General features: G+C 39.0%; 1 protein-coding gene across 3 annotated transcripts in view; it reads left to right on the forward strand.

Annotated features, from left to right (window-relative positions):
• The window catches only part of Irsp53 (Insulin receptor substrate 53 kDa), a 73,916-nt gene that overhangs the window by 43,647 nt on the left and 11,026 nt on the right, over window positions 1-19,243 (forward strand). For all 3 annotated transcript variants that reach the window (XR_011448917.1, XM_070316410.1, XM_070316409.1), the window contains 3 exons: window positions 13,937-13,998; window positions 18,584-18,655; window positions 18,774-18,977. Coding sequence is in view for 2 of the 3 variants with exons in the window: in XM_070316410.1 (XP_070172511.1) it covers window positions 13,937-13,998; window positions 18,584-18,655; window positions 18,774-18,977 (338 nt within the window). In the remaining variant the exon portion in view is untranslated. The remainder of the gene's footprint in view (window positions 1-13,936; window positions 13,999-18,583; window positions 18,656-18,773; window positions 18,978-19,243) is intronic.

Genomic DNA, 19,243 nt, shown 5'->3' on the forward strand with positions numbered 1-19,243 from the left:
GAGTGCTCCTTCTCCTTCCTCTCCGCTTCTCTTTCTTTTTCCTCGTTGGATCGCATTTTATTTCCGCCTCGATATATCTCGATTGTCATGAACGTAATCAATTATTCGTCCTTTATAGAAAATGGACGAGAAAAGAATACGCGCCTGTGTGTAGTCGTTATTAAAAGTTGTCATCTTATTAAGTATTCAAAGCGGAAAGGGGAATTTTTAAGTACATGTAGAGCGCGGCGAAAGGGTTGAAATCCGACCTCTCCATCATAAATCACCGGGGTGCGATCTCGCCGTAACGTCGAACGGCAGCCTCGTTGAAAGAACGTGACATGACGGTCCTAATGAAAGCAGCAATTAAGTAGGTAGAACGCTCGATCGGCCAAGTCTCTCCCTTTCGCGAGCGCGAGCGCGAGCGCGGGCGGGCAAATTACGCGACGATGGCAATTAATAAAGGCCCGTAATGGCGTTCGCGGTTGTATCGCGCGATCTTTCTTCCTCTTCCTTTCGCCCTCATCCCCAATGCAATCTCATCGTCGTTAATCATTTTAACGAGTGCTTTTGTTAACGCCCCGTCGCGCGGTAAGAGAGCGAATGGGAAATATATCGCGTTATCGTGCGTACAAGTTTGTATTTAGTCAAAGTTGCGACAGATTCTTATCGTTGATCCTGTACGAGAGTGATTTATAAGGATGGAATCTTTCAAGATGGACCCATGATCTTTTCACGCATCGACGATCGATCGCGCGTGTTTCTCATTCTCTTCAGTAATTTTGATAACGCTTTGGATATTAACGGGTAGGCAAAGTTTACTTTGATCGCTCTACTCGCGCGAAAGGAAAAGGGATGACGAATGGCTCGTTACGATCTCAGCAACTTGTAACAAGTTACGTAATAACAATACTCGCGCGAAACTCGTACAACGCGGCTCTCTCTCTCTCTCTCTCTCTCTCTCTCTCTCTCTCTCTCTCCTCCGTAAGAAGAATAATAATGATATATTTCTACAAGACTCTTGTAATAACGTAGCAAATTCTTTATCGCAACTCATATCGCAATAACGCGATATAGCGTCTGGATAGTTTGCGTTCTTAATAATTTGCGCAAAATGGAATGGGGTGAACGTGATTCGCTCTCTCTTCTTATATTTATTATAATTTATAAAATAACCGTTACGCGTTTCGTGCGCAAAACTACAAGTTACAAGTTGTAACAGCTGCCGCATGAATGGAAAATTATACGATGAGCGCGTAAAAAAGATGATTTTCGAATAAATTTAATGTGACGATAATGAGCAATTAAATTAAAAATTGCGGAATTAATATACCGGTTGCCAAGATTAATGTATACATGTTGTTGAATTTGTCTCGTTGAACAACTTTGTGACATTAGAGATTCAACGCGTTCAACAATCTATAAAACCTTCAAGTTTAAATAGATATGGAAAACTATAGAAGATTATGCTTTCTTATATATTAGGTGTACAACTTTGCTTCCGCCGTTTTTTTCCCGAAATTCGAGGCTTTATTGTAAAAAACTGGTTATTGCTTGTTGAATCACTCCCAATGATCGTGCCGATTCTTTTTGACTTTGACTCGAGTCTTCATTAAGTAATGCCTCCAATTCTGCATCTTCGAAAACCTTCTCTCTTCCACTGCTATGCCGGTCTTCGACCGTGAAAATCACCGTTCTTGAAGCGTTGAAACCACTCGCGACACGTTCTTTCACTAATAGCGGCTTCGCCAAAAGTATTCGAGAGCATTCGATGAGCCTCAGCCGCAGATTTCTTCATATCGAAGCAGAAAATTAAAACCTCCCGCAAATGACGAGAATTTGGCTCGTAAACTGACATTTTCAATGGAGAATAACTTTATGACGCGGACACAAATCGACTAATGTTTCTATGGGGTTACGTTGACAGATGCCCAAGTTTATCGCGTGACGTCTACGATCTATTTATTTCGACCACTACTTACCGCTAAAGCCATCTATAGGAAAACGGCGGAAGCAAAGTTGTACACCTAATACCTAATACATAGATTTTCGATTCGCGTATTGTAGTCTGCGTGGCAAAAATTTTATTTACACTTTTTCGTACAATGAATGTGGATTCGGTGAAGAAAAAAAAAGAGAGAGAGAGAGAGAGAGAGAGAAAATTTCTCAATACATATTCGTTACTCGAAATTTGCAAAATTATGCCGGAAGGAGTTAAAGCCTTTCCTTTGGGAGAACAAGAGTCTCGGTCTCGAGTTGTAATGAAAATCGAAAGTATCTTTGCCATCCTTCGTAAATACGAGTCGAGTGTGTGCATCCGGAATGCGCGAGTGTTCTCTCCGCGGCGCGTTTCATTACGCGAGATTGCACCGTGTTTCGTAAGCCCGGCGCGAAGATGCGAGCTAGTTAGCATCGGAGCGCTCGTATCAGCGCATTTGAAATGGAAATGCGACCAAAGATTTCCCTCCCCCCTATCCCGCTTTATATCTACGCGATGCAGTTGCGACCCGGGCAAACTGGCAAACTGGAAAGGGGGTTGGGGGGGGGGGGGAGAGGGGGACCTGGAGCAACCCGCTCGGTCGGAATCTCGGGACTTTTGAACCTCGTCACCCCTTTTGTTTCGCAACTCTGTGCTGACGATGAGACTCGCCCACGCGCGCTTTTTCCGCTTTACGTTGAAATGCGACTTAAAAATCTTAATGCGCTTTCGTTGAGATTTGAGAAAATGCGAATTTGGATAACTTGGTACTTTAAAGCTCGAGAATTTTAAAAGAGTCTCTTGGGAGGTGACTCGGAAGATTTTAAGACTTACATCTTTTTTATTTTCCGAAATCATTTTGGATAAATTTCTCTAGTACGGATTGATGCACGCACGCGCAATGACGTATAATCATTATTCGGGCGAGTTGTACGACACACGTGTCGTCTGTATTTAAAATCCTACCTTTCTGCAAATTCGTAGCGGTTAATATCGAATCTCGACTCGCGAAAAGTTCTAGTCTCGCAGCTTGCTGACGCGATGGCCGAAATAAACTTGCACTTGCCTAATTGGAAAGACGAAGAATGATGGGACTTGTTGCGTAAATACCGTCGTCGCGAGCGACGGATGCTGCGCTGCAACGGGATATTTATCTTGTAATGTTGCACGCGATATCTCGGTGGCGTTATTAAATTGTTTCGTGTATTTGCATGACGGTGCCAAGCGGAGCTGAAGACCTAACGACGGGAGTTACGAGCTCGCTTGAAGCGAGGAAAGACGCTGAAACTGGGAGAAGGGTGGGGAACGAAGGGAAGAAACGAGACGCGTAATAAAAGGATGTCATTTAATTTAGCGATTCGCCGGATTCGTCACTTTGCCCTCCCGCCTCTCTCTCTCTCTCTCTCTCTCTCTCTCTCTCTCTCTCTCTCTCTCTCTCTCTCTCTCTCTAGATGCATTTATTCGAAGCTGAGAGGCCAATTACGACTGTTTTCGCTCGTTCTCGTGAAAGCCCGACGTCTTTATTCATTCCGGATAGACGCGAGTTCTTTGTGCCTCAAATAAAAGGGGTCTTTGGATTCGCGATAGCGCAATCTATACGTTTAATGTTCAAGTAGTCGTGTTCAATCTTACGTTTTATTTTTCTAGCGTACGATTTGTGCGCGAGATTAATATTTTGATATCACAGATTATCACGAGTCTTAAAGTCGATAGGTTAATAAGTTATACGGATCCTTGAGAGACGTAAACTTTTTAATTTTACGTTTGTTTAAAAAAAAAATATATATATATATATATATATATATTAGTATATATTAATATTTATATTTAATATGTATATAAATTTAATTTTGTATACAACTCTTTATATAATATACATACGTGTATGCGCCTCGGTGTACGTATGAGTGTATTTAAAAAATTTAAATTTTCATGTTTTACAACTTTAATCTTACAACTTAAGTCTACGACAATTTGTAATCTTGAAATTTTAAACATTTGAAATTTTCAATACGCAAAACTCTGAATCTCTCTTTTTCTTACTGGATATCTGAATATTTAAATCCTTAAAACTCAAGCGCTGAGAGACTTCAATTTCTTCTACCTACGCATTTTTTCATAATTTAAAATAGACGGATCTTTCAATTATAAAACTTTGGATTGTTACAATTCGGATCTCTCGAATCGTTACAATGTACATCATTCGTATTATGGATTCTCACGAAACTTTGAGCCATTGTCGGAATTCTGCGCTAGGTTTTTTCAGGTATTGAGGGACGTAATTACGCGCGCCGGGAGCAAATTTCTATTCGCGAAACGATCGTGTCATTTCCGCCATGGCGCGAATATCGCATTTTAATCGGACTTGGTTTAATTCGCACTGCGAAAAACGAGTGTGCGCTGCCAATAATATTCCGATTTCCATTTGATTTCGCTTTAAAGCGATGTCGAAGATGTGCGTTTGCACGACGCAAATCGGCCAGACTTTTCTATCTATCTACCCACCTACCTAAAAAATGCTGTAATTAAAGAAAATTATTATTATTTTTATTAATAAAAATTAAATATTATAAATATTTTAAGTTTTTCATATGATATATAATTTAATACTTGAAAGTTGTCATTAAGAGTTGTAATTAATGCATACATATATTAAATAATATTATATAGTTATAATATATTTTATATACACATTCCAATTTTTTATATTACGATATATTACAATTATATTATACACACACACACACACTTTTGTGTGTAAAAAGGAAAAAAAAAGTTGGACTTTTTTACGTTTCAGCAAAAAACTTGCGGTTTACTCGTCCCGCTTAATCCTCTTGTAAAGCTTCTTTCAATCTTTGAAGACGCTCACGAGGAAACGACTATTCACGCGAGAATATTCGGCATGACGTACACGTCTCCGCACTTTGACGATCGATCGATCTTATAACCCGACCCGCCATCGTCTTGTTCTTTTCTGGAGAAAGATTTATTTGCTTCGGATATTCGGAAGCCTTCGCCAGTAAAAATTCCTCGCCGACAGAATTTCGCAAATTTCGAAAATTTGCGATAATACGATTGCGGGTTTTTTAATTGTGGGTTTTGCATTTTTACGCCATTATTTCTTTAATATAATATTTTTTAAATATTTCAAAATTTTTTTCCGAACACGGGAGAGAATCAAAAATTTAAGGATTGAAAAATCTAAATCTTGTTTGCGATCCCAAGTCGAATAAAACTTTACATGAGAATTTTAAAGAATACAGAAAATGTGAAGAGAGAACGACACGCGATATATATTTAAAAAATTGATGACATCAGCGGGATATTTTTCTAATGTCGGAGAAAAGTTGAACATTTTTTGCGGATATAAAGTTTCAAGTATTAAATTTCAAACATACATAGTTTTAATAAACATTGTTTCGCACTCGTAATTTTAATTAAAAGCTATGTTGGATTGAAAAATCCAACATTGTTTTGAACTCGCAATTTTAATTAAAAACTATGTTGGATTGAAAAATCCACATTCTGATCCTTGCGAATAAAGACGAGATGATGGTTTTCGGAGATGAAACTCGGGAGGGTTCGCGAGGCGTTAAGGATTCGCGAAACGTAACAGCGACGAGGCACGCGCTGCCTTGGAAGACGCGCGAGAACGTATAAAGCGAAATAAAATAAAGTGTAAGCGAGCTTTACTCGGGGGAGTGCGATTCTACTTTAGATTAAATTCCGAAGCGCGACTCACCTTCTTACCACCGCTCTCTACTCTCTCTTTCCTCTCTTCGTCACCACCATACCGTTTCTATCTCGTTTCGAAAAGTAAGCTTTTCTCGCCGCGGACGTTTTTATCAGCGAGCGGATGGTTTCGCTTGTAATCCGCGATATACCGTCCCCATTCCTCTCTCCCTTCTCCCGTGGGATCTTTCAGCGACGAGAAAAACGAGATCGTTTGTTTACTCGAGGCGCTGAATGCAACTAAAAAGTCTGTGAGAAACGAAAAAATAAACTGGCGTGGCAAAGTTATTTCGATCCAAATCTGCACAATCTCTAATTTAGAAGAGATTTAAAAATTGTTGTGAGAAAAGTTGTTGTAATTTTATTGAAAAAATTGTACGCGTATATATATATATATATATATGTTTCTTTCGATTCGGATAGCGGTCATCTCCGACATATGGTACTTGGTATCATCTTTATAATAACGAAACGGGAAAATGTAAAAGAGAGGAAGAACCGGCACGCGTCTCCTTCATCTCTCTTCTTGACAGCTCTATCTTGCGAATATGTCCCCCCGAATCCATCTTGTGTCTCGCTCTCTTCTTCCCCACCCTTTAGCCGACTCCCTTGACACGAGTCGTTACTCTTTTCGAATATCGAAACCATCCCCCCCTCCGTGGCTCGATTTCACTGACTTTCAATCACGAAAATTCTAACGAACAATCTAATTTGAACACGAATCGAAAATAGTGCTAATAATTTGTTGGGACTAATCTGTATTTTCGAAATTGTGCGGATACAATAGAATCTTTAATCCGGACTGTAATAAAAGTTTGAATATTCAAGATTGTGTTGAATAAAACAATTTTGTGTCACGAAAATATCCAATCCTCTATAAATAGATTATAAAGAAATGTCAGGAAGTATATATGTATTCTCCGATATTTTTAAAATAATTGATTTATTTATCGAAGAGAATTTAATATTTTGATGAAACAAAATTGTTTAAATCATTAGTTGAGATCATTTATCATAATCGATCCTTTTTCAGCGATTTTATGAATTCAGAGACAATTTAGAGTCTCTTATTAGCCTGATTTCTTTCTTTTTCAAATTTTTAATTTTGCATTCGATAACTGATTTCTTTCTCGATTCTTTTTTAAATTTATTTATTTGTCTTGTCACGCAATACTTAATATATTCCTAAGCGTATCTCCGGCGTGCTTTAGAAAAATAACTGGGGAATAATTGGGAGTGTCAGCGGTAGGCGCAAAAAATTAAGACAAATTGGAGTACGCTCGGTTTAGCCGGGAGTGGTTGCATCCCCTCTGCCTTAACTGATTCGAGCATCTCGTTCTACAGAGTTTAAGGAGAGGAGAAGGATGAGAGAGAGAGAGAGAGAGAGAGAGAGAAGGGATGGAACCCCCGAGGCGGAAGGAAGGGATTCCGGATGGGGTTAGGCTGGGACAACATTCTGACTCGGCCCAGCAAGAAAGGCCAAGACAAACAGTTTTCAGCTGCCTCGGCCGTCTCGAACTAATTAACGTGGGATTTGGTCGTCGCGTTTTCAAATTACATTACCGGCGGATTATTACCGGTTAAGGGACATTGCGTTAGATAATTTTGATTGAATTGAGAATTCGATGGTCGTAACGGATAAACGGATTCGAAATTACAAGAAATTGAATTTAGATTCGAGTAATCTGCAATGAAATAAAATATTAATGTGTCTCGAGATCTCGAAAGATTCAAAGATGAAAAAAATGTAAATTTTTTTTTTTAAATATATATTTTTTAAATTCTTTAGGTTTCTTGAGAATAATCCCTCTCTCGATTCTCTTTTCGAGTTATTTGTTTTTTTTTCCCGCTGTTGAAGAATCTTTATTTAAATTCTTTTTTTCTCAACTTTTGAATCTTTAAATTATTTACCCTTGTCTCACGTCGACAAAATTGATTTTGCAACGCTGCATTCTTTTTATAATATTTTGCCACATTCTTGCAGCAGTGTAAAATGTCGTATCACGCGAACGTAAGCGGACGAGGAAATTATGGCGCATTTACGAATAGGCGAAATTTATCGTCCGCGTACATGCCCGCGTATAGACGGCCGTAAGCGTGTTACGATCGCACAAAGGTATTTCAGAAACTAGTTTTATCGGAAACGACGTTCGGATTCAATTTTTCTAAATCAAATGAATATTACCGCCAAACGTTTCGAGACATTCGAAAATTCATGATACATGTATATACGAATCGCAAAGAATTTTTCTTCATTTATTCGTCAAACAAGGTGCGTTACAACACGGTTGATTTATATTTTAAAGCTTACGAGCAATTGTGCGATACTGAATTTCAACGTGGACGGATTGATAATTTATAAATTAATATACCCTTTGATTGATTACGCAATTATTTTTTAATGACAGTCAACATTTAAAGAAAATAAAAAATCAAATATTGCAAAGTAATTGACGCGGTTGCTCATCGAGTCTCTACGAAAAAGTTCAAATCGAAACTTGCTTCGACCCTTCCGAGTTTCCGTAACTTTGATTTAATCGGAATGATAAATTATCGAATCGTGCCGTTTTGCGGAAACAAGCGGATTCGGAAAAAAAAAAAAAAAAAATGACGCAAATTAAAAATAACGTATAGCTACGTTCTATTCGTGGAATGGAGACGCGTGGATATAATAAGAATCCATTATCGTTTCAACTTTTTACGCGTTAATGATGCCATCGTTAATTAACAACATACGCGCCATACGATAATCCTGTTGGATTTAATCCGCTTTATAATCATACACGGGACATGCGCTAAACATCGTTCGCCATTGTTGTTATTTCGAAAATTTCTCGACCGCAAGGTGGAAAGCGTCCTCCTTTAATCGCGTATTGCGATTAATAACGAACACTGTTTAACGCAGTTTGATAAATAAACTGGCCGTAAAATGCCGAACAGAGGCGGCAATTTTAAGCGGCGTGATTCAATCGCCGTCTAATAATCGATAGTTAATTAATTTCATTATCTCGGTTACGTTCACGTTTCGATTAATTAGTTGCCCCGTACCGATAATACGGCGAATAATAATAAAGTTTTATGAGAGCAGAGATGGCGAAAGTATAGCTGCGTAAAATATCAAACATTCTTCTTCCACCTTGTACACAGTCGTGTATTATTTATTATTTGCTTCTGGTTATTTCTCCGATTACTTTAGATTTATTAATAGTTGAAATAATTGAGTAATCGTCATCGACGATTACATTATTTAATTAAATAAATTCATACATTTTGTAACGTAACGTAATAAATTTAGATAATTGGTGGACTTGGAAACTTGGAAAATCATACATACGCACATACGTATGAAAGATTCTTTCTCGTGAAAGATATTTTATCAGTTTATTTTTGTAGCGAGCGATACGCAAGATTTTCGAATTTGCCATATTTTTGGCAACGTCGAATTTGTACGACGTATTCGCAAATCGGTCGTAAATATCGCGCTCAATTGTGCGTGAATGCCTCCTAACCCCCCGACGAATCGAAATCGAAAACCTGTGTTTACCTTCCGTTGATCCAATATTAGCGTCCGCAACTCCGAAACGAACCCCTGCAAAATCGTACATCGAAGGTATCTCTTCGACGCCGACGTTTTTTATACGCTGCTTATTACACTCTCTCGTGTCAGTCTCTCAACTCTCAATCAGCTGCGTGGATTTGACTTGATTTTAAATGCACCATCCAAATGTGTAAACGTATATCGTCGACGCCTGCGTCGGGGAGAAGTCTATTTGGGGCGAAGGGATTAATAATAATGAGAGGCTATAATAAGCCTGGATTTTTCAACAGTACGAAAATTTGAAGAAACACAAATTTAAAAAACAATTAAACAGTTTAAGAAATTAAGGTTCTTAAGTGATATCACAAATTTAAATAATCGCAGGTTAGGTAAGAGGACTATACGCGGGGATGGTAGTGCGTTGGTAGTTTGATAGAAAAATAAATTTTCTATGAAAGTGATTATGTGCACAGGGCACGAAATTTACTTGGTCTTATAGCAAGATTTCTAAAATTAATCTCAATTCGAGATTTATAATAACTCCTCTTTTTAAAACTTGGAAAAATTCTGAAAATACCGAAGGCATTCAAAACTCAATTTTTCCAAAGTTTTAATATTAAAAATATATATTAGGTGTACAACTTTGCTTTCGCCGTTTTTTTTTTCCCAAATTCGAGGCTTTATTGTTAAAAACTGGTTATTGCTTGTTGAGTCGCTCCCAATGATCGTGCCAATTCTTTTTGACTTTGACTCGAGTCTTCATTAAGTAATGCCTCCAATTCTGCATCTTCGAAAATCTTCTCTCTTCCACCGCTATGCCGGTCTTCGACCGTGAAAATCACCGTTCTTGAAGCGTTGAAACCACTCGCGACACGTTCTTTCACCAATAGCGGCTTCGCCATAAGTATTCGAGAGCATTCGATGAGCCTCAGCCGCAGATTTCTTCATATTGAAGCAGAAAATTAAAACCTCCCGCAAATGACGAGAATTTGGCTCGTAAACTGACATTTTCAATGGAGAATAACTTTATGACGCAGACACAAATCGACTAATGTTTCTATGGGGTTACGTTGACAGATGCCCAAGTTTATCGCGTGACGTCTATGATCTATTTATTTCGACCACTACTTACCGCTAAAGTCATCTATAGGAAAACGGCGGAAGCAAAGTTGTACACCTAATATATATATATGTATGTAATCAGAAAAGGTTACATCACGAGATACTCTACTCTATATCGTACGACAAGCGACTAATATTTTTTTAACCAACTGACAGATTTTAATGATACGGTACAGCAATATTTGGAAAATTTTTCCTTTTTACTCCGAAGGAATATTTAAAAGCGACCGAGAAGGGCGACGTCTTCTAAAGGCGTCTACGTTCTGAAAAGACTTTTGCACATTCGCGTGTACTTACGTGTACATATATATACATGCTTCGTACGAGAGGGAAGCTTCGCAGCTTCCGCAATATTCCAAGCATCGCTGGCTCCCGTTTACACTTGTAAGGCGAGGCTTCCCATTGTGTAACTAGAGAGAAATTTCGCACACGAGTCCCGTTTCGCCCTATCATAGCCGGTTGGATGCATTAACGCTGAGATTGAAGAGCGGTGAAAGGTACTCGGCCTCCTCTCCCCTACACATCGTGGGTCGTTCCTTATCGAACGGTTGTAAATGGTTCGCCTTAATGCGATCGCGTTACATGACGAGAGAACTCGGTCGAGACATTCTTCGTTTACTATCCAAGATGCATATCGTATTATCTTGCCATCTTCAATTACTAGCTTTCTACAATACTTTATCAGAATCCGTCTAGTCGAATGCCAATATGTGATAACAATAACGTGTAACGTATGATGGGTGTATTGAATAAATTTCTGATATTTTTGTTTTTCGAGAAAATCGAGATGAATGAATTTTTAGAAAACAATGAAACATTTGCCTCGTGATATTTTTGCAAACTCTATTAATTAATTTCCAACAGTTGCAATTTTTTAATCTAAACTTTCTCTCTCTCTCTCTCTCTCTCTCTCTCTCCTGGTACAATAATTCTGCGAAAACTGGGATGCACTTTTCTCATTTTATAGACATTTCATACAAACTTTTATCTCGTATAATAATTTAGCGGAAAGAGAAAATACTTTCTCGGCAATTGTCTTTTTCTAATAGTAAATTTGCGTATTTATTTCCTTGCTTTTCTTCGCTATAGTGTTTCTATCGCGACATTCGTTATTTGGCATCTCGTATCGCAGGGGATTGGGGGAGACGGGTATACGGCGAGGTGTAACGAGGCGTAACTAGGCTTGCGGGGCTTTAAGCTCTCCCCTATCCTATAAGCGTGCGGCTTCGGCTAATACTTGTCGCGTAGAGGTTTTAGCGGGAACAACGGATCGACGGTAGGCGCGGAAAATCCGCCGAGGGGGTAGTAGTCGATAACCGAGAGGAAAAGGTGAAGTCACGCGGAAAAGCCTGCGACAGTTTGGACGCGATACTTGCGTACGAAATTGCGCGCGTCTACTTTTTTTTTCTTCATGATATTTCGTAGAGATTAGAACAATGATGGATCGGAAAAAATAGCGTCCGTAAATTGTTTGTAAATTGTTTTTTATAGTCCATCGCTCTCGAGGACGATATTTACGAATCTATGAATTGGTGGAGCCGTGGAATCCGCGCCGTATCCGAAAAATGCTATACATTTCAAGATTAATCGAGAGTTGGAGAAAAGAGATTTTCCGCTGTTTGAAATCTATGTAAAATTGTCCAAGATGTGCGGCGGCGCGTTTAAAATCCAACGCGAGAATCCGACATTTATATAGCGCGGATCCTGCCGGATGCGTAAGCTTCTCCGCGGCGGTATTTTCTTCCGGGGCTACCCTATATACATATATGTATATATGCAGACTAGTAGGTATAAACGGGGCTTCTGCCCGGGCTCTCCGGCACGGAGTTTCTCGCGTGGCGGAGGATTACGATATCGTACGGTTGAGATACGACAGAGTACGTTGAGGCGTGTGCCCTTTGCCTACCGTTGTCTACTACGGTATCCTTAGCCTTTCTCTATTTAAGAAGCAGCTGTAATAGCTGTCGTTGCAGCTGCACGCTGCACGTGACTTCGTCCTTGGTTTCCCTTCGCCAGAGGCAAGAAGGAAATTTTACCTCGCCAAGATACTAAAATTTCACCAAACACCACTGGCTGTCAAAAATTTATGCTCTTTGAGATCATCGGGTTTTAAACAAATGCGAAATTCGGAATAGGAAGATTGGTGGGAAATCGATAAAATCTTCGGAACGGATAAACTTCCCTCCAGGACTATTATATCCGTGAAATTTATTATCCTTCGATGTGTAATAAGGTATACGATATTCGTGACTTTTGTGAATTCGCTTGAAAAAGGCCTGAAAATTTTTCACGTACAAAAGACTTAAATACCATACATCTGCGTAAGGAATGTATGTTTTAATTACAGATTATAAATATTAATTAGAATTAAGTTAAAAATTAATTTAATATACGAAATATTTAAAGTTGTAAAAAATTGATCGTAGTTGCGACAAAATCTATCTCTTCGAAACTCGCGAGTTGGGATACGAGTCTATTTGTCGGATATTTGAAGGAACGCGCGAAAAACGGATAAAAATGCGGCATTCTCGCGCTTTTCGCCAAACTCGCGAACAACGGCACGCACACGTTCAAATGACTAATACATCTGTCAAAGATATATATATATATATATATATATATATATATATATATATATCCGAGATATCGGGTTCTCGCTCGATAAAATGTAAAATTCGCCGCACACGCGGATAGTAAAAATCGCGCTTCGTAGAGTAGAGGAGAAATATACGAGATATAGCGCTAGCTTTGACGTCGGTATCCACCGTCACGTGCGTTATCGCGTGGGCGATATTTGTCGCGCGTGCCGATATCTTTTCACGCTACATCAAGGCGGGCTCTTTCCGTAAGGAAAGGCGGAAATCGTGCAAACGTAAGGAAAATTCATACGCGTAAAAAAAAAAAAAAAAACCGATATCTTTCCTCTTTCATCTATACGAGAAAGGAGCGATGCAAAAATACGAGAGGGAAAAATTATTCGACATATATATTTATGTATACATAGTATCTCTCGATACGCACTTTCTTTTATTATTTTACAAGTGTTTGTTTTCATCGATCTTTGTTCAAGTTTATGCCAACATATAGAATCCACATCTCGTTTGCAGGAAAAACAAAAAGAACAGAGATCCATTTCAGCGGTGGATTGAAAGAGAGAAAGAGAGAGAGAGAGAGAGAGAGTGTGAGACCGGAGGGGTGGGAGAGGGAGAGGGAGAGGGAGAGTGGTGGAAAACGGGAAACGGGAAACGGGAAACGGGAAACCTTTCCATGGGAAAAGTTTGCTGCCCTCTCCGTGGAAACTTTGTTTTTCGTGGCGAGCTTTCCGCGAGCTTTCGGCAGGAAAGTCACTCGAGTCGGGCGACCACGGGCATCGTAACGCGCCGCTTTAAGCCATCACGGTTCTCGCCCCGCTTACCCTTGTTCTCCACTTTTGCCCCCCTACCCTCCGCTCTATGCTGGATTAAAGTATCGGCGACGCCAAACCGCGCCTGAATAATTCAGGACTAAAGTTGCGGTCGTTCGATCCCGCGAGAGGAGTCCTACGAGAACGATCGGGCTCTGATCGAGGCCTGCTTTTTACGTTGCAGGTTTCGCGCTGATGAGAATCGTCGAGGTATACAAGGAAATCCAGGATCAGGAGATGAACATTGTAAGTATATATTAATAGATTGATACAATATAGGAAAGATGGGGTTTTTTTTTTTTAGAATGTGACATTTTTTAAAGACTGACGATTTAAAAATTTATTTTTTTTTTACTTTCTTTTCTGTAATTGACTCTCGTAAATTTTTGTAAAATTTTCTATTATAAATATAGAATTTATTGTTTTATATATTAGGTGTACAACTTTGCGTCCGCCGTTTTCCTATAGATGGCTTTAGCGGTAAGTAGTGGTCGAAATAAATAGATCATAGACGTCACGCGATAAACTTGGGCATCTGTCAACGTAACCCCATAGAAACATTAGTCGATTTGTGTCTGCGTCATAAAGTTATTCTCCATTGAAAATGTCAGTTTACGAGCCAAATTCTCGTCATTTGCGGGAGGTTTTAATTTTCTGCTTCAATATGAAGAAATCTGCGGCTGAGGCTCATCGAATGCTCTCGAATACTTATGGCGAAGCCGCTATTGGTGAAAGAACGTGTCGCGAGTGGTTTCAACGCTTCAAGAACGGTGATTTTCACGGTCGAAGACCGGCATAGCGGTGGAAGAGAGAAGGTTTTCGAAGATGCAGAATTGGAGGCATTACTTAATGAAGACTCGAGTCAAAGTCAAAAAGAATTGGCACGATCATTGGGAGTGACTCAACAAGCAATTTCAAAACGAATCATAAATGTCCATAACCAGTTTTTTTACAATAAAGCCTCGAATTTCTGAAAAAAAAACGGCGGAAGCAAAGTTGTACACCTAATATATATTTAAAGTTTCGTTAAAAGATGCCTGTAACGAGAAAAATTTTCTTCTCTATTCTATTTTCGTTTTAATAACAGTCTAACATATCTCTAGCGACGCCAAATATTAAGATTTTAATCTTAACAATCTCTTATTACAACATAGTAATGTAAATAATATCTTTATTTACCGCGATCGAATAATATTTCGAGACATTTCGTAGGGCAGCTAAAAGCAGGCGCATTGTCTGCCTCTCTCATTTTTTTTTCCCTTCGTCTTTCACCCTGGCGCCGTCCATTTCCGGGGATTACGTCAGACAGTCGCCAGTCTGCCAAGATTCGTAAAGATGTCCTTTTCGCCATCTCTAGTGCCAAGCCTATGTATCGGAAAGTCGCATCTCTTTCTTTATCTATTGTATATAGAGGGAGTCGCGAAAAACGTATTAACGATCGAAAGAGACGAGTAATTGCTTGTGCGAAAAATTAATCAAATATATAATATATAACTTTTTCGAGCCTTTCATTTCGAGAAAATTGACTTTACAAACTGAAAAATTGATAACATATATATATAAGTATAGTATGATATAAGATAAGTATATAATGTTACTATTGTGTCTATCTAATCTATTTCCCCCCCCCCCTTTTTTTGCAAGAAAAGTATAGACTTTCCCTCTTTCTCTTTCGATCTTTCCGTCCTCTTGTCGTCGATCTTACGACACCCTATAGAACGATATACGAAAGTCCGCGAGAATCTCTTTGATCCCGCGATTCGTTTTCGCTCGGCTCGGGGGGTGACATTATTACCCCGCAAGCGTTTCGTTATTACGACTTGCCCATCCTCCCTCGAACATATCGCCCTTGCATTTTGTAATTTTGTTCCGGATCGACCTCTCTCGGTAAATATAGCGATCCTCCAGCGACCTAAAGTAATATAATCAAACTCTAGCTCTATCTTAATTCTCGCCGTCTAATCCGGAAGACCGAGCGCCAACTAGGAACGCTTCTTTTCCACCACGACAGTCAAGTAACATTAGGTTTACCGTAGCTTTTTCCGCCAAAATCTGATTATCTTTTACGTATACGATATGTTTACGTGAGATACGATGGTTGAGAAATATTAATTTGACTCTCACTAATTTTTTTATATCGAATAAGTTGATAACTAATAACGAATACAATTGGAAGCGCTACTAATACATCCAATCAAATTCGCTATAAAAGAAAGATTGAAATTCTGGCAAAATGTAGTTTGCTCGTATTGGAATAAAGAATGGCAACCCCTATTAATACCATATATACTTACAATCTTAAAACTTATTTAATTTACATTAATCTTTACATTACGTAAAATAAATAAGGAAATAATTTGCTCGTCGTTGGGGATGCGTTCCTATTGCATAAGAGGTCATTGACCTTTGAATCCTCGAGGATTTTTCGAAGAAATACACGTCATGATCCACCGATGAAAAATGTACTTTGGACAAAGATTGTTTCGAGCGCGTTTGGAAGAAGCGAGCGGAAAAAAGTGTTGTTAGAGGAAAAGAGAAAAACGAGTGCCAATGGGGCAGAGGGGCTGTAATGGAATGGAACTCGCGTAGCTTGCGTTACTTTGCAACTTTTTAACGGCGTGTATCTTTGCGATCAATGGATAATTTTGCGAAATCGAATTTTGCTTCCCCGTTAACCTTTGAAGATTGTTAATCCATTATCGAGCCATTTTCCATATTTTCCCCCTTTTCAATAATTTTTTTAAAATAATTAAAAATTTAACTTTTTGTATTTCATTTTATATCAAAAATATTAATAAATAAAAAAATATATATTTTTTATCAAATTTATACAATATAAATATATTGAAAATATATAAAGCGCGAATTTTTTTATCTAAAATTAAAGATTATTTGTTTCTTCGTAACACGTTACAGACAGAAACTCGTAACCTTCCCCCACAACATTTCCGATATTCTTCGTCTCTATTGATTTTCCCATATCCGGTCACCCGACCAGAAGTCGCTGCGGAAAAACGCGCTGCGGAAACGCCATGATTATCGATCGATGAAACGAGGCAAAGCAAACTGAGAAGCTGGAGCGCGCGGAAAAAGACGCTCGCACCATGGCGGCGGCCACTCGCAATCGGATATAAAGAGCGCTGAATTTCCCAATAAAAATAGGCGGCGTTTTCTAAAAGCTCGCGGATTAAATTCACGATGCGTATAGATTCGTGTATTCCGCGAGCGGCGGACAAGGAGGTGGCGAGGGGTTGGGGGAGGGGGAGGAAAAAAACGGATAAAAGTTGGTATTTCCCCTCCTCTTTCTCTCTTGCTCACGTATCGCCGCCATAGCAACGCCATAGCAGCCTGCAATCCGCCTACCTTTGAACGACGTACGTACAAAAAGCGAAGCAAAGGGCGCTCGAACTGTAAAACAAACAACTTATTCGTGAAAGGCGAGCGTATGGGAAGTTGTTGTTGGGGAGAAGAGAGGAACGGACAACCCTTGAAGGAACGCCGTCGGCGCCAGAGGGATGGGCGAGGGAAAGAGTGGGAAGGCATTCGAAAAGAGTTAATACGCCATAATGGATCCAAGTGGTTGGCACACAAACACAAACATAGAGATATATCATTATCTATCTAGCGGTTGGAAAATCATGCCTCGCTTGGACGTTTTGGCGCGTTTGACCTGTTTGGATGGAGAATAACGATTTGATCGCGGATCAAGATTTAAGGGATGATCGAACTCGGGCAGCTTCGTTCCCGAGTTGAATCCAATTTTCGAGATTTCGAGATTTCGGGATCGAATAGAGAAAAGGACCAAGCTGGCGAAAGTCAAAATGTCGACTTCACCAAACGCGGGATTTTCGAATTTTCAAACAAGGTTGGATAAATGTGGATTGCCTGGAAACTTTTCGTCTCGATTTCATTATTTGGGTCCGCGTGTTTCGTAATTCTTCATACATCTCGTGTCTGGCTTAATTCATTCTCGTTACCGTTATTCGGAATTTCACGCGTCGCTTTTAGCCTTCTTTCGTATCGTTCTCTCAAGGGACTGCTAGGCAACTACTAGAGTTACTAATAAAAAAGAATAAAGAACATTTTTGTCGTTGCCATGGCGTTTTCCGCCGGGATACATTCAACCAGAGACTACCTCCTAGTAGAGTATAAATTAAGTCTGAGTCACGAGTCTCGGCAGAGAGTCGTAAACCGCCTAGAACTCACGTAAAGCGAACTTGAGACTCGGTGCGGAAATAAAGAAACATGGCTCTCTTCATCTTCTCTCTCCCTAGCCCAGCATTTCTGTCCTCTGTTCTCTTTGCTTTTAAATGTTTGAACGTCTTCTAATTACATTATCTCTCTTCTTCTAGCCCCGTAAACATTTTATTCATAATTATACTTAAAATTGCTTTATATACCATATATATATATATATTACATTCGTATTTTAATTCACGCACACTCTTTTCAAACACAGAATATTCGCGTGATTTTTTAAAAGAATGTTGGTTATACGTATAAAATAACGATGATTAAAGCGCGTGAGTAATTGGAAAATTTAATAAATAAATGTTTATTTTTTTTTATATATATATATATATATTGTATATAGGATGTCTCATTTTACTAGAAATATCGTACATTGTTGTACGCGTGATATTTCAGAAATTGAATAAAGATAATTCAAGAAAAAATTATTTCACAGACGGTAGTGGTGTAATACTTATAAAGGAGAGAAAAGAAAAGAGAAAAAGAAGATAGAATAGTGACGTTTATCTGTAAAGAGATAGAAAATAGATTTAAATTTTCAAGTCCTTTGACAATTTTCTCATTATCCTTTATGTTTCAGCTGAAAGCATTCTACGTGGACCTGCTAGTGCCACTGGAGACCAACCTGGAGAAGGACACGAAAGTCGTTCAGGTAAGTAAACCGTGTCTCGAAACTGATCCTCGAAAGGGACATTACTCGTCCCCGAGTCCCAGACTTTTGATGACGATGAATAATCGATGACGATGAAATACGGGGGATGGACTTTCAGAGCGAGCAGAAGAAGTTTCTTCAGCAGCACAAGACTAGATCCGAGACCTACAGCAAGGCGGCCGCTATCATGAAGAAACAAAGAAAAAAGTCCAGAGCCGCTAATAAAAGCGGCCTCGCCATGGACAAGGAGCTAAAGAACATGCAGATTCTCGAAGAGGAGAAGACCAAGCTCGATGCCTTTTGCGAGCAGAGCCTGAAGAATGTGAGTAACGAATAATCATAAGATTATCAATTTATCAATCTACATTGAGAATCGTCGAAGAAATCTTACATGTAGAGGACATGTAGAGTTTTTCATTTTTCTAAAAGTGAATAAATTATTTTACACAAGTGTAAAATAATACACGAGAGAACGAATGTAAAAGTGATTGTTAAATATACATATTAGGGAGGTGATGGAGATGATGGATTATACCGATGAGAGATTCATTAACGCGGCGAATCCATTATTAATACTCGCACGTTCTT

The sequence above is a fragment of the Polyergus mexicanus genome, unplaced genomic scaffold (genome assembly GCF_030449975.1).
Source record: "Polyergus mexicanus isolate NDT 795.1 unplaced genomic scaffold, iyPolMexi1.0 SCAF_3, whole genome shotgun sequence".
Classification (NCBI taxonomy): domain Eukaryota; kingdom Metazoa; phylum Arthropoda; class Insecta; order Hymenoptera; family Formicidae; genus Polyergus; species Polyergus mexicanus.